Here is a 14,760-nt window from a genome sequence, read left to right on the forward strand (position 1 = left end):
GATCTGCTGAGCGAGCAATTTAATTTGATAAGATGTAACTGCGCCAAGTAAATTCGACGATATAAATATCAATTTTGGATGTTCTATTGTTAAATACTTTGGTGAGATAGTTCGTGGAAGCACGCATATATTTTGTTTATCTAGGATTTTAAATATAATATAACAAAAGAATATAATAAATAAGAAAAAAAATTTATAATAAAAAAAAAACAAAATTTAATTTATATATGTGTGTTATAAAGTTGATAAGTAAGTTGTAATTTAAAATTGATATATTACGCAAACAGGCGATGTATGTACATGCATAAAATCCAGCACTCCCTCTGTTCTCTCCCCGGAGGGCAGGGGGGTCTCCTCCCCTTAGGGGCTACTGGGTAAACCGGGCTAAATTCCGGGATCCCAGTAGTAGATTTCCCTACGTTAAAATATGGTTTCTATCGTTTTGTCACGATAGAAACCATATTGAATATTTTAGATTATATGCATAGTAAATCGTACACACATTTCTGCATTCTTATTGCATTATATTTTCTGAAATTGTATTATAGATCAAAAATCTCGCAAATATCGACTTGATAGACTGCTTATTACCCATCTTTATATCCAAATTGGGTACTAAGGGTCTTATATCAATGTTTCCAATGTTTCCAGGATTTTTTATCTATATAACGTTATTTAAATCAAGTTATTTAATAATTTTTTTTTTATGATAATATTATTTACTTTTAGAATGCTCAATAAACAAGTAGAACGTACTCTCATTTATGATTGGTATTGGAGAAATGGAAACGGAACAAAAATTTGCCAGAGATCGAGTAAAGCTGCGCGGCTAGACGAGTTTCAGACTTTTACGCATACGGAAGTAGTTGTCAACCATATCCATTACTCCGTGAGTCTGAGTTGATGAGCACAACTGCCAACGGAGAACGTCCGTACTCTGCGCACATTAAATCCCTGGTAAATACATCGCGACTCCGTACTTCGCGAGCATTTGTTACTGTAAAATAAACTTTTGTTATTTTGTTATCAAAGACGATACGCTTCATTCTGCCAGCCCACGCGCCTCGCTTCTGTTCCTTCGCGCCTCCTTCGAACCCAGCCCCGCCGCGAGCTAGATCCGCGTATCGAAGTCAGGTTGTTTTAACCGTAACGTAATTTTCAGCACGCCAATGACAAACTAAACTATTTTCACATGGAATTCGCATGTTTCTTAAAGTCATTCTAATAACTTTGTTGAGATGCGATTTCTCTTTTGTGACACAAACACTTTTAAAAATGTTACGTGTCACGTGTCTAATGATAGAGTACTAGATAACTATTAAATGTAGATTTGTATGTGTATAGATTCATCCGTGTGCAGCTAATATCCCAGGAACTCTATATTTTTATAACATATATGTATGCCATCATGTTTTATCCATTTTTAAATATTGAAGAGTAGACGTAGATAATTTTCAATGTAAATAATCGACATGATTGACATACAAATGCAATAAATAAATATTAATACTGATCTATACTGACATAGTAAATTATTGATACAATATTATTACAATAGATAACTCCCTCACACTTTGTTTGTTTTATATTAGTAGCGCGTTGATTTTTTATTTATTTATATAAAAATATGTATATATTTTAATTTTTATTACCTATATAAATTATAAAAAATACTCATAATAAATCCAGACATTCGTTACTATAGATTGCATGTCTGTCATTTTTGCTGATTAATTGGGAAAACTGTATGTGTCTATAAAGTATAGAATATTTCATACATTCCCTAATTATCACGAAGATAGCATGTTACGTCACGTACTCAACTGTCACGCTACATTCTCCATATTGCCGCTTTGCCACTGATACAGCTTAAAAGGTCAATGCAGATCTCAATTAGTACTGTCCAAGACATCAGGCTGATCGTGAGACGTCCGAAATCCTTTCACATACGTGTAGCACGTATATCCGAGGTATGTGAAATTTATAAGTTGTATATTTCATTTGCTATCATTAAAATGATCATACTATAGTCTAACAGTTGTGCAAGACAAGTTACTTGGCTTGCAAAGAATTAAGTATTGGGCACGCAATCATTTTTCGACTACGTTCAACTCCACATTGCAATGCATTATTTGCAAGATTCCGCATAAACAAGTTAATATAATATTGCATTTGAGCGACCGCCGAACGGAGAGTTTTGGAGCAGGCAAAAGATTTTGAATCGTTGGCTCGTTCGTACCGGGAGAACTGACGATCTTTGATAAAATCTCGTGTCGTGCGTTCTAAGATTGAAAATTGTTTGCGTGCGGTAAAAAACTGTAGTGTTCTGTGATTTTGTGACCTGACGCCCGTATCATTTTCGCGATCGTCCTCGGCCTCGCGATCCAAGATCTCCGACTGCAAGATCTCCGATTTTTTCATCCGATTCGCGGAACGGCCTTGTCAGAAGGACGAACATCTCCGCGTGTACGCGAATTGCTCCGGGCGTCGCCCGGATATGTATCTTATTATATAGGTATATAAAATAACGACATATGATTGAGGAAATATGGAGCATTACGTTAAATTTTTATATCTGTTCGGGAGCTGATCTCGACGAGATCGTCCCGATTGAAATGCCGGGATACGCTCAGAGATGAGCGCGAAACGGTCGGTATATATATATGTATATACATATAGAATCTGCTGTAATCTCTTTGTATTATGAAGGAATAAAACATACCTATCTCGCAAAGCTTTTCAGATCAATGCTATTTTAGCGCAGAATCAAATAAATGAAAGGAAATGTTGTTACATATTTATGTATTGAAATTACGCAAGTTGAACGGTTTTCACGCGGCCTTCATTCAGTCACACATCTTGCTACACCTGTATATACCTGTATACGTATAAATAAAAAATATACATCCAGTTTTGCTACGATATACAATGTAGTAGTGTAGTTATACGATTCTGTCAACATTGTTATTGCTTTCACTTCCATAGGAATTTAAATTCAAAGTGGCTGGATAAAATTAGTATCGATGGCTTCGATAAAACTAGTATCGTTCGAGGAGGAACTGAAGAAGAATCCTGAATTGAAAGAGGCAGATATTCAAATGTTGAGAGAGTGGTGCAAAAAACAGCCTCACTTGCCCAAGATATCAGACAGCGAATTAGCATTGTTCTTGCATAGCAATTATTATCGACTCGAACCGACGAAAACTACTATCGATGCTTTTTACACAGTTAGGACTCACATACCTGAATTCTTCTCCAATCGAGATCCTAATAACAATAAGGAACTCAAGAAAGCAATTAAAACGGTGTAAGTATATTATTTATAATCTTTTTATTTTTAATTATTCGTTACATTCTCGTGTGTGTGTGTGTGTGTGTGTGTGTGTGTGTGTGTGTGTGTGTGTGTGTGTGTGTGTGTGTGTGTGTGTGTGTGTGTGTGTGTGTGTGTGTGTGTGCGCGCGCGCGCGCGTGTGTGTGTGTGTGTGTGTGTGTGTGTGGTATTCCTTATACACGACAAATGGATACAGCAATATTTCTCGCAGAGAAATTTCGCATACAAAGTAGAAGTAATCTTATTATCGACAGAACAGCACAAGTTTTGGAAGGAACTACTAAAGAAGGCTATAAAATCATTTATGGAAGACTCCTAGACAGCGATCCATCGCATTTTGTTTACAACGATGTGATGAAATTGCAAAATATGGTAATCGATCTATGGCTTTACACCGAGGGCACTTGCGAAGGCAACATAATATTAATTGACATGAAAAACGTTTCTTTCGGTCACGTCGGCCGTTTGAGTCCTATGGGCCTAAAGAAATGGCTCTACTATCTACAAGAAGGATTGCCTGTCAGATTGATGGGTTTACATTTTATGAATTCTTCTCCGGTAATAGATGTCATTATGAATATGATGAAACCATTCATGAAGAAGCAGTTGATGGATATGGTAAGATTTGTATTATATACACGCATTACCGCGATCAATTATCCATATCATTATATTAAAAGTGAAAAAGTGAAAAGATCAAATTTCCTATTTGATAATATAATTTCAAGTGCTAAGAGATAAGAGAAATATTGTATTTTACTTCTTTTTACTGCGTATATAATACGTGTTTTAATTATATTTTTATTTTTGAAGAAAAAATGCGTGGAGCGGAATATGATTCGATGAAAAAAGTATAAAAGTTTTGAACTACATATTTCTATAAATTCTAGTTTCATATGCATACCACTAACGACACTCTGGAAAAATTCGTACCGCTCGAAGTTCTTCCGAATGAGGCAGGCGGTCAAACCGGTTCTCTACAGGAGTTACATGATAAACAAGTCAAAAAATTGGTAGATCACGTTGCTTGGTTCCAAGAGGAAGAAGGTCATCGCGTTAATGAGGCATTACGACCGGGCAAGGCGAAGACAGCAACGGATTTGTTTGGAGTTGAAGGAAGCTTTAAAAAGCTCGAAATCGATTGATCGAATATCAAATGTTTTGCAACACCAATGGTATGGCTATTTGGTTTTATTTTCAGAATACGCGGCGATAACCACACAGTTTTGGAAAATAAAAATACTAATCTATTTCATGTTTATTAACATTAAATATTTAACCAATCTTTATATGGCATTAAATATAGTATGATAATAACAACTGTAACAACTAATAACAATTGTACTGATTGCTGATTAGATTAGATCAAGTTAAGAATATAATAGATATATCATAATTGCATGCACGAATCACAAATTTAATTATATTACTTCTTAATATTACTTCACGTTTAAATTACTTTTGGTAATCAGGTTTCTTATATATGTATATATTTGCGTCTCTTCATACATATAATGTTTTTCTGCGGCAATCCAATTTAATTATTCAATCCTAACATTTAAGAGAGTAACAAATAAAATTATATTATTATGTTAATTCTAACAAAAATTATAGTATTAAATTTAAACATTTTAAATATATTTATACGTAAAGAAAGTTATTCTCATATAAAATGCGAAGCAAACGTTGCAATCTTTACTGTATTGAACAAATAAATAAGAAACAAGAAATTCTTCATCGTTATTGTAAATTTATTTTATTGTATAAATGCGAGACATTAATACTTGCAAATAATTTTTAAGTTAGCCCCCCACTTTTCGTTTTTTTTTTTCAATTTTTTTGATTGTGCTGAGTTGTGCTAAGTTGTGCTAACACATTGTGCTAAAATATTATTTAAAAAAAATAATAACAAAAAAAGTTACGATAAAAAAATCATTTTTGGATATAATTTATTTTTTTATCGTCTTTCTATTATTTTTTTAAAATAATATTTTAGCACAATGTTAGCACAACTTAGCACAATCGAAAAAATTGAAAAAAACGAAAAGTGGGGGGCTAACTTCTAATAGGTCTAATATTATGTTTTTCTTTAAACCAGAGAATACTTTATTTCGCGAGAAAGTCGCTGCTTTGCCAAAACACAACATTTAAAGCAGTAAAAATTGTTGATAAATTGAAATTTTTTTGTTAAAGCAGAGAATACTTTATTTTGCGAAAAAGTCGCTGCTTTACCAAAACACAACATTTAAAGCAGTAAACCGTACCTATGTAGGTTAGTGACGTGCTTTAAAAGTATTTAAGTGTTTAAAGCGCGTCAACTAACCTATATATGCTATATTTTCCAAACTTTTTTTGTTAATAACTTCTGCCGCCCCGCTGTGTGTGTGTGTGTGTGTGTGTGTGTGTGTGTGTGTGTGTGTGTGTGTGTGTGTGTGTGTGTGTGTGTGTGTGTGTGTGTGTGTGTGTGTGTGTGTGTGTGTGTGTGTGAGAGAGAACCTGACTTAAATTCCTGAATTAAGAGAAATTTTAGTTTAAATTTTCTTTCCATCGCGACGAGATATGTACTGTACATATATATATATATATATATATATATATATATATATATTGATACAAAAATACAAAATAAATGGAATAAAACTGTACAATTCGACTTTTGGACAAAATATAATTAATTTCGCATGTAACACGGAAATAATATATACAAATAATAAAATATTTACTACATCTTTGCTTCGCTATTACGCACGATGCTTCACACTAGCTTCTTCCTTCTCCTTTTCGTCTTTCTTCTGCTTATTTCTCTTCCCTTCTTTTAAAAAAATTTCAATTTCTGTCACTTCACCGTCCCCGATTAACTTGTCCTCTTTTAGAAAGAGACGAAGGGCCGAAATCGAGTAAATAGACCCAAATGATCAATCACATACCATCTGGCGTCAAAAACTCGCATTACGTGTCGTAAGTCCAATTCACAGCTGATCAGGTAGGCACGTGCTCGTGTTTACGAAACGCAACCGCGCAACCACGCTGTTAAAATGGCGACGTCCATGCGGCACGTTTTTACGCGGGAACGATAATTCTGCGCCATAAGCTTTCGTGGGACTTAAGATCGATCGTGCTTGAAGCAGGTATAATACACGTTGATAGCACTTTAGATTGATGTGTGTAAGAGATATACGTAAAGTCACTCATTATACGCAAACATGAAGAAACGTCAGCTGTCGCAGTCGCAGTCGTCGCAGAGGAAGGTGAGGAAAATGAGCATTATTTCTCTGCGACTGTGTAACTGCATGTTGTTTTGATACTCATTACTATATTTCTGCCCTTTGATATTCCTATTTTTTTTATTATTATTATTATACAATATTAATGTTGAACTTTAACACGATTCTTCCACTTCTGAATTCTAAGCTAGATTCAAGAAAAGAAAAATCTAGCATAGGTATAATAGAACATAACGTTACATTAGCATGCAATTTGTATTTATATGGAAAGTAGCTTGAAAAATTAATTTGTGTGATAAACTGTTCTTTTTCGTTTACTCACAGATTTCTGCCGCTGGTATCAATAAGTCTCAGACTAAGATATCGTCGTTTTTTACAAAAGTTCCCAAGGTTGCGGTAGATAACGAAAAGATATCAGATATAAACTCTTCAACTCAAGCCTCGATTGAAAGGAAAAGGAAGGAAAGAGATAATACGTTTGACGAAGAATCCTATTTGAACGTTAAGAAGAAATGTGATATGAACGAAGATCCACTGAAAGAACACTGTGTTGCAAAGACAGGAAATTCCGACACTTATGAGAACTCGGTATTATTATCTGTAGTGAAAGGTTCGGACGATCCGTGTAGTAATTTTAAGGAAAATAAAGGAACGTGCAAGGATGCGGCACTCCAGAATGTTAATAAGAAGGAGGGAGATGCGATGAAAAGTGAGCAATGTGTAAAGCTCACAAACTCTGTCAGTATTAAAAATATAAATGTTTCAGATATTACTCATAGTAACGGTCATGTTCTTAAAGAAACGCAAGAGTTAAATACCGCTGCTTTGAAGTCGTCCCTGTCCACCGTGGAACCGTCTAGGCGTGAAAAAGCTAAGCTACACGATTTGAAGGTGGAATCTTTCGACGACTTTTCCGTGATGATGAACGGGGACGAGCTCGACGGCTTCTTCGATCAGGAGTGGCGTGCGCAGATTGATTTCACCACGTTGCAGAGATGTAAGATAACTGATGTCAAGCACGAATCGAGAGTTACTGTTTTAACGGTGCAGCACTTGGAGTCTGAATGTGTCGACACTGTTGCATGTTCCGGATTTTGGAAGGATGCACAAATGGAGATTAATGATATTGTCACGATACAGGCGAAGAAGGATTCACGGCAATGGGTTGTGGATAACAATAACGGCCTCCTCGTGACGCAGCCTGATTTGCTGATATCGGGCACGACAATAACGAGTGGTTTATTTTGTAACAGGCGAGCGGTGCTGACCGAGAAGTTCAGGAAGATAGAGTCACTGCCAAATCTGGACAGCGATTATTCCGTGATGACCGTGGGATCTTTGGTTCATCAATGGCTGCAAAAGGCATTGCGAGAAAATATCTGCACGCTGTCCGACGTGATGAAACTGCGGGACGATATTCTGCGATCGAAAGACACGATAAACTATCTCTACGCATCGGAATTGTCGCTCGCGGACTGTCGGAAACGCATGACGGAGTATGCCCCGAGAATTTTCGAGTTCATTCAGCATTACATTAAGGGTAACAAGCAGCAGCACATAAGCAGTCTGAAGGACAATTTTCAAGGGAGCATTGATAGCATACAGGACATTGAGGAAAGCGTTTACATACCGAAATTAGGCATAAAGGGCAGGATAGACGTGACGGCAGAGGTGAACATCAATTCGAGAAGGAGGATCATGCCTCTGGAGTTGAAAACCGGGAGAGCCTCGTACTCCTTCGAGCACAGGGGCCAGGTTATTCTCTATCTCATGATGATGGGCTTCAGGGATCAGGATATCGATACCGGACTTTTGTTGTATCTAAAGGAAAACGAGATGCGGGAAATTAAAAGCGGACATCACGAAAAGAGGGACTTGATATTGCTGCGCAATACCCTGGCGCATTATTTCGCTAAAAAACCCGAAGACCTACAGAATATTAACTCGGAGCCGGACCTAAAGGCGATGGAATTGCCTGAGCCGATAAACCACCACAGCGCGTGCGGCAGATGTTCCTATCAGGCTCTGTGCTGTGCGTATTTGGCGAAGGACCCGAGCGCGAATTTGTCACCGTCGCATCCACTAACGGCGTTAATCGAAGAGCTGCGAGACGACTTCGAGAGCAGTCATTTGGATTACATTATGAAGTGGATCGCATTATTGCAACTGGAAGAAAACCACGAGAACGGTAATAGCAGTTTAAGCAGCGTATGGACGACAAGTCCCGAGAAGAGGGAGGCGAGAGGGACGTGTATCTGCAACTTGAACACCATCGACAGGGTGGTGAAGCGAGATGATAGGTACCAGCATAAGTTTGCACGCGTCAACATTAAGGGGGAGACGATCGAGAACAGCGTGCTCGGCGGCACGTTTGCCGAGGACGATTATATTATTGTTAGCACGGATGCACGAGTTAATATAGCCGCCGGACATATAATGCACGTTTCGCATGACATCGTCGCAGTCCTATTGGACAAAGATATTACGCGATTGTACGCACATTCCACGTTCCACATCGATAAGTTTCCCTCTTCGGGTCTGTCTACGTTCAATTACGCGAACGTGGCCGGTCTGTTGAGCAACGACGAGACGTGCGTCAAGCTACGACGCATCGTCATCGATAAAAGACCGGCTACGTTTACGGAAAAATTGCCACGTTCGGTAGTGTCGGCCAGCGCTGAGATAATAAGCGATCTAAACGAGAGTCAACAGAGAGCCGTGCTGAAGGCTGTGGCCGCTCACGAGTACGTTTTGATAAAAGGCATGCCGGGCACCGGAAAAACGCAGACCCTGGTGGCTCTGATAGAGTTGCTGCTAGAGTTGGGTTCCAGCGTGCTGATCACCGCGCACACGCACAGCGCGGTGGACAATGTTCTCCTCAAACTGCTGGAACGCAACATCGACTTCCTGCGTCTGGGCTCGACAAAGCAGATCCATCCCCTGTTGACATGCAAGAGCGAGGAATACGCGATCAAGAGTTGCGACTCGCCGGAGGACCTGGAGGCACTCTACAACAGCAAACGGATCGTCGGCGTGACCTGCTACGGCGCGTATCACGCGCTCATTAGGAGACGCAGCTTTGACGTATGCGTGATCGACGAGAGCGCGCAGATCATGCAGCCCACGGTGCTGCGACCGTTGTACAGCGCGCGCAAGTTTGTCCTTGTCGGGGATCCGGATCAGCTGCCGCCCGTCATCAAGAGCAAGATCGCAGCGAAACTCGGCGCGGACGAATCCCTATTCGTGAGGCTGGACAGCGACGACAACACCGTCAATCTGCGGGAGCAGTACAGAATGAACGGGAGGATCATGAGGTTGGCCAACGACGCGACGTATCGCGGCAAGCTGGTGTCGGGCAACAAGCAGGTGGAGAACGCGACGTTGATCGGCACGAATATGGAGCAAGTTCTCTCGACCTGCGAGAGGTGGATAAGAAGCGCGCTCTCCAGGCAGTTGGACGATTCGGTGATGGTACTCAATACCGGTAGCACTTACAACTTGAACACGGAGACTGGGAACAGAGACGTTGTGTCGAGTCAAGCGTACTCCAACGTCTGGGAAGTCGCTATTACTTTGCGTCTCGTCCAGGCACTCACCGAAGCGGGCGTACATGCTAGAAATATAGGAATTATCGCACCTTATAACGCTCATATAAATTTATTAAGAAAGACCATAGATAAGGAGGTGGAGGTGAATACCGTAGACCAGTATCAGGGACGCGACAAGGACGTTATATTGTATTCGTGCACGAAGAGTGTCGAGTACGACACGAAGAAGGAATTCGAGATATTGGACGATCAGCGACGTTTGACGGTAGCCATCACTCGCGCGAGGCATAAGCTGATCATAGTCGCTGATAAAATCACATTGCTGAAATACACGCCGTTCAAAAATTTGTTTGACGTCATTGACGAGAAGAATGTGATAAATCTGATAGACGGCGAGGAAGACTTTAGCTGGAAAAGTCTTATCAGTGAATTGAGACTTGACAATCGTGATAAAGAACTTTAAGACTAATCGAACAGTTTAACAATGAAAAACAGACTGATAAAACCATCACGTTTTGTAACCATTTCGTAAAATAGCATCACGCGATCACACAGAGTGTACGATTAACGGAATCCTTGCGAATATACAAATACGCGACATATCGAGATAATTATAGATATAAGTATGTACGAGATTTTGTACAAAAATATATTTATTTTTCAATTTCATATATATGCATGTTATTTTTCTTTGTATAATCAGAAGATGATTCCGCATGTTGATTATTAAAGTAAAATTTACGAAGTTAAGTTTATCAAGATCAGATAAAAATACGACTTTTAAAACAAAATTGCAAATTTAAAAATTTTGAAAAAAATACTCTAAGAAATAATCTTTTCATAGATAAATCTACTAAATGAAAGTGATATTTGTAAAATAGAAGTAACATTTTATAAGGAAATACTGAAAAAAAGAAAAATAAATAGACGATTACAAACTGGCACTTGTGCTTAAGTACGTCAAGCATAAGTCCCTGTATTTCACGTAAGTCACATAATCACATTTCATGCGTACGGTTCTTCGTACACCACGTAAGTACAGAAATCTCGGTGATATTTTTGACGCTATATACATATTTACAAAGTAAAATAGTAATATGAGCAGCTGTTTGAGCACGCGTTATCCTCTCGCGGCTCTATTTGTTAGACTCATTGTAAGACGCTCTACCAGCCAGTTCTAGCAAGTAACGATCGGGATGGTCCAGCCACTCGCTCGCGCTTAACTTGACGACCCTCTGCTTCTCCGCTTCTTTCACCTGCCACTTCTTGATCTCCAATTGCTTTTCTCTGAAAACGCAATAGCATCTCTCGTTATCGCAATCCGCATCGACGTGCGATTACATTTCGCAGTTTGCAAGACATTACCTCAGCTTCGTGTCGCCGCAACCCCAGACTTCCAGGCTGGCGATGCGATAGGGCGCGCCGGCGATAGACACGGAGTGAAATGACTCGTCGATACTGATAAGCGGCAAACGCGGATCGCTACCAAGCCGCAAGCCGTGCGGGTAGCCCCTGATATTCGTGTTCAGGTATAGTATTTTCGGGCCTTTCTCCATGATTTTATAGGACGGAATCAGTTGAATGCCCATCGAGTCTTCGTCGCCCCAATAGAGATGACTCTCTCGCCACTCGACGGCCGAGCACACGCAAAACGTCGGACATTCCTCATCCTTCTCTATACTAGCGGCTCTTATTATTAGCAGAGTGGGACCTCTGTAACCTAATACATGGTGAAGGAAGCGATTAGCCCCGGTCCCGTGCTCCCCGCTATTGTACAGTAACGTCCAATGCCTTGGACAAATACTGCCTGTTCTTCTGGCTATCAAAGCGTGAGTTATGTCCTTCGGTGAATCGTTGGTCTACACATACACACCACGCACATAGATACGTAGATCTAGTTATGTGTACAATACTAGGCTTATCGGCAATAATAATTAATCTCTTTATGTAAAATACTTTACAGGCGGGGCATAATAGTATCGATTATTTGTACTGCCTGCTCTGTGACAACGTACCTGGAGGTAACACTGCGGCAGTGTACACGACAACAACCAGACATAGCTTATCGGCAACAAGTTTGCTTGAGAAAACTCTCGATCCGACTTCTCCAATACGGGAGTAAGTATCTCCACAGGGGGTTGCGGTTGCTCCTTCGACAGAAGCGCTTTACCGCTGCGATAAGCAGTCGTTAACACGTGTACTACGTATCGCTGTAGGCCGTATACTAGGCGTGGGCAATGTTGCCCAATCCAATTGCTCACGTAACTTGTAGACAAGCTAGTCTTGCCGTGAAACTGCAAAATATTACAAGAATAATTGCATATCGTACATTTGTACATGAATTATTCACCAATTTAGATAGACCGCGCTTACACGTTCAATAGCGAATGAATTAATGTGGTTACAATAATCATATTTATACCGTATCGCATTAATAAATTTACTAACGCATGAGACAACAACTGCATTTATTATCTGTTGCGAGTGAAGGCACAAACTGGTGCTGTTGTTCTCCATCGCTAGCTGGTAGCAACACATCAATAACGCTCGCAGCATTTCGGGTGTAACATTACCGCCATTCTTTATGTTGGAATACATCTTTATATAATTCTCCAGTATAGCTTGGTCGTTCATCACTGACAAAAATTTCTCAGCTTGCTGCTTGAAAGCCGTTGTACTTATGTACGCAGTCGTGCCATGGGCATTGTGGTGTAAATAAGTGAAGAGTTTCTCGCTCAGTTCGGGATGAGTGGGAAATAAGTACTTTTCGAATACAGACTTGGTAATGCCGTTAACGTGTCCCTCTTGGTAGGAGAGCTGCGACAGTGTCTGCAAAATAGAGAGATTTACATGTTTTATAGAAATACCGCTAAATATATTAGACTTTATTCCAAAGAAGGGGGACATACGTTGCTTATCTGCATAAAAAGGCTATTAAAATATATCAGAGAAAGAATACGTCGTAAACATAAATTTCTATACTTTTGTTTGCAAAGGTAGGTTACACATGCATGTTTTCATTATATAAATAAAACTAGCCAGGTAACGCTAGCATTTGATAACAGCTAGTCACCTATAAGATAATATACATATAGCTACTAACCTATAGACAGAAAAAATAACATAATGAAATATGGGGACTGTGAAAAGTTTTGGAATCTTAAAATAAAGGAACTGGAAGAGCAATTGCTCGGTTCTCCAATTCCACAATTCTATATCTGAGGCATAATTTTTTATCCTTGAACAATCTTTGAATAACTTGCCACACTTTTGTTTTTAATATTATCAAGCGTCTTTACAGAAAAAATGATTACTTGATTGAATCAACCCCTATACTTTCACTTGATTACAATCTCAAATAGAAATATCAATAGTTAACTTATATAATTGGCAGAAAAAAATATTCTAAGCAGTCACGAGAACAGCGTGAAACGACTTCTGTGAGTCGTAGCACAGACAAAAGTAAATCGATGCAAAGAAAATAATCCTAATGAGGAAAATGATCCTAAGGAGGAAAAATAGTTCTAAGGAGGAAAATAATCTTAAGAAAAAAATTAATCCTAAGGAAGAAAATAATCTTGGGTGGCAATAGGCTATTTTCGCCGTCCTCCCGAGCAGCTGTAAAAATATTTGGCAACCGAGGATCGTTGCTGGTATAGCTTCCACGTTTTATGCAGGCAATTTTCCAAGGGTATCAAGCTATCAGGATTCGAGGGCAGTTTTGAAGGACCGGAACGGGGACCGTCGTACCTTGGCCAGGCTCTCGATCGGGAAGAATTGCGTGTGAGAGTTGGGATGGTCCGGCTCGCTCTTGGAGACGACGGCGTTGGCGGAGGCGGCGACGTTCGTGCCGTGGTTCGCGTTGCCGGCGCCCGTCGCGGCCCCGGATTCCACCTTCCTGTGCGACGTGTTCCCGACGCGTGCCACCTGGTTGCCCATCCTGCGCTTCGCACCGCGACCGGGGAAGGGGGGTGGGAAACTATACCGAGACCGATACTCGCAACACCGACAGCACCGTCCGCATAACACCCGCGATAACAAACACACACGGCACCATATGCATGCGACGGTCCCGACGGTCCACCCTCGCCCTCGCCACGGTCATCGACGTCGCAAGAGTGTGCAAGAGTGAGAGACGCGGGACGCAGACGACAGAGACGTTGCCGAGACGTGGCGCCGTGAGCAGGCTTTTCCCAATTCCCACCCGCGTCCCGCGGCGGAGTGGCGGAGTCGCGGAGAGGTCCGTCCAGCGTCCAGCACAGAGGGCAGACAAATTTGTTCGAACGTGTCGATTGGCTACAGTATAGGGAATTTGTGGGAATCCTCAGGTTCGTGGAAAATTTTTGTCCGACAATTTTCGTTTTCTTCGTTCAATTACCACGTTTACGGTGTGACGAGATGACAGATGAGTAATCATTGATGTATAATAATAATAATAATAATGGTAATAATAATAATAATGGTAATAATAAAAATGATAATAATAATAATAATAATAATAATAATAATAATAATAATAATAATAATAATAATAGCAATAATGCTAATAATAGTAGCAATAGTAATAGTACTAATAGTAGTAAAGTAATAATAATAGTAATAGTAATAATAGTAATAATAATAATAAATTGTAATTATAATTGTATTTTATGTATAC

The 14,760-nt window shown here is 39.7% G+C and overlaps 3 protein-coding genes across 4 annotated transcripts; 2 read left to right on the forward strand and 1 right to left on the reverse strand.

Annotated features, from left to right (window-relative positions):
• The first annotated feature begins 1,821 nt into the window (after positions 1-1,821).
• Positions 1,822-5,066, forward strand: LOC143908588 (alpha-tocopherol transfer protein-like). The gene is made up of 4 exons (XM_077426291.1): positions 1,822-1,970; positions 2,986-3,307; positions 3,586-3,949; positions 4,222-5,066. Exons 2-4 carry the CDS (start codon positions 3,024-3,026, stop codon positions 4,474-4,476), a joined length of 903 nt encoding a protein of 300 aa, XP_077282417.1. The 5' UTR covers positions 1,822-1,970; positions 2,986-3,023; the 3' UTR covers positions 4,477-5,066.
• Positions 5,067-5,953: 887 nt separating this feature from the next.
• Positions 5,954-10,925, forward strand: Dna2 (DNA replication helicase/nuclease 2). Of its 2 annotated transcripts, XM_077421682.1 has the most exons (3): positions 5,954-6,579; positions 6,880-7,264; positions 7,322-10,925. In XM_077421682.1, exons 1-3 carry the CDS (start codon positions 6,535-6,537, stop codon positions 10,564-10,566), a joined length of 3,675 nt encoding a protein of 1,224 aa, XP_077277808.1. In that variant the 5' UTR covers positions 5,954-6,534; the 3' UTR covers positions 10,567-10,925. The 2 variants fall into 2 exon arrangements, with proteins under 2 accessions (XP_077277808.1, XP_077277801.1); XM_077421675.1 differs by having other exon boundaries at positions 6,880-10,925.
• A 102-nt stretch (positions 10,926-11,027) lies between these two features.
• On the reverse strand, positions 11,028-14,329 carry LOC143905982 (uncharacterized). The gene is made up of 5 exons (XM_077421690.1): positions 13,854-14,329; positions 12,552-12,932; positions 12,119-12,397; positions 11,469-11,962; positions 11,028-11,390 (listed from the first exon to the last, which is right to left on the reverse strand). Exons 1-5 carry the CDS (start codon positions 14,040-14,042, stop codon positions 11,240-11,242), a joined length of 1,494 nt encoding a protein of 497 aa, XP_077277816.1. The 5' UTR covers positions 14,043-14,329; the 3' UTR covers positions 11,028-11,239.
• Between the last annotated feature and the right edge of the window lie 431 nt (positions 14,330-14,760).

Source organism: Temnothorax americanus, unplaced genomic scaffold (assembly GCF_048541705.1).
Source record: "Temnothorax americanus isolate GAGA-0224 unplaced genomic scaffold, ASM4854170v1 Scaffold11, whole genome shotgun sequence".
Classification (NCBI taxonomy): Eukaryota; Metazoa; Arthropoda; class Insecta; order Hymenoptera; family Formicidae; genus Temnothorax; species Temnothorax americanus.

Excerpts from the sequence above, each read along its gene's own strand:
- Dna2 (XM_077421675.1), top strand. The coding sequence starts at position 6,535 with ATGAAGAAACGTCAGCTGTCGCAGTCGCAGTCGTCGCAGAGGAAG. Across the intron at positions 6,580-6,879 it reads CGCAGTCGTCGCAGAGGAAG|ATTTCTGCCGCTGGTATCAA; the intron begins GTGAGGAAAATG and ends GTTTACTCACAG.
- LOC143908588 (XM_077426291.1), top strand. The coding sequence starts at position 3,024 with ATGGCTTCGATAAAACTAGTATCGTTCGAGGAGGAACTGAAGAAGAAT. Across the intron at positions 3,308-3,585 it reads AAGAAAGCAATTAAAACGGT|AACAGCACAAGTTTTGGAAG; the intron begins GTAAGTATATTA and ends TATTATCGACAG. Across the intron at positions 3,950-4,221 it reads AGAAGCAGTTGATGGATATG|TTTCATATGCATACCACTAA; the intron begins GTAAGATTTGTA and ends TATAAATTCTAG.
- LOC143905982 (XM_077421690.1), bottom strand. The coding sequence starts at position 14,042 with ATGGGCAACCAGGTGGCACGCGTCGGGAACACGTCGCACAGGAAGGTG. Across the intron at positions 12,398-12,551 it reads ATGCAGTTGTTGTCTCATGC|TTTCACGGCAAGACTAGCTT; the intron begins GTTAGTAAATTT and ends AATATTTTGCAG. Across the intron at positions 11,391-11,468 it reads TGCGGCGACACGAAGCTGAG|AGAAAAGCAATTGGAGATCA; the intron begins GTAATGTCTTGC and ends TTGCGTTTTCAG.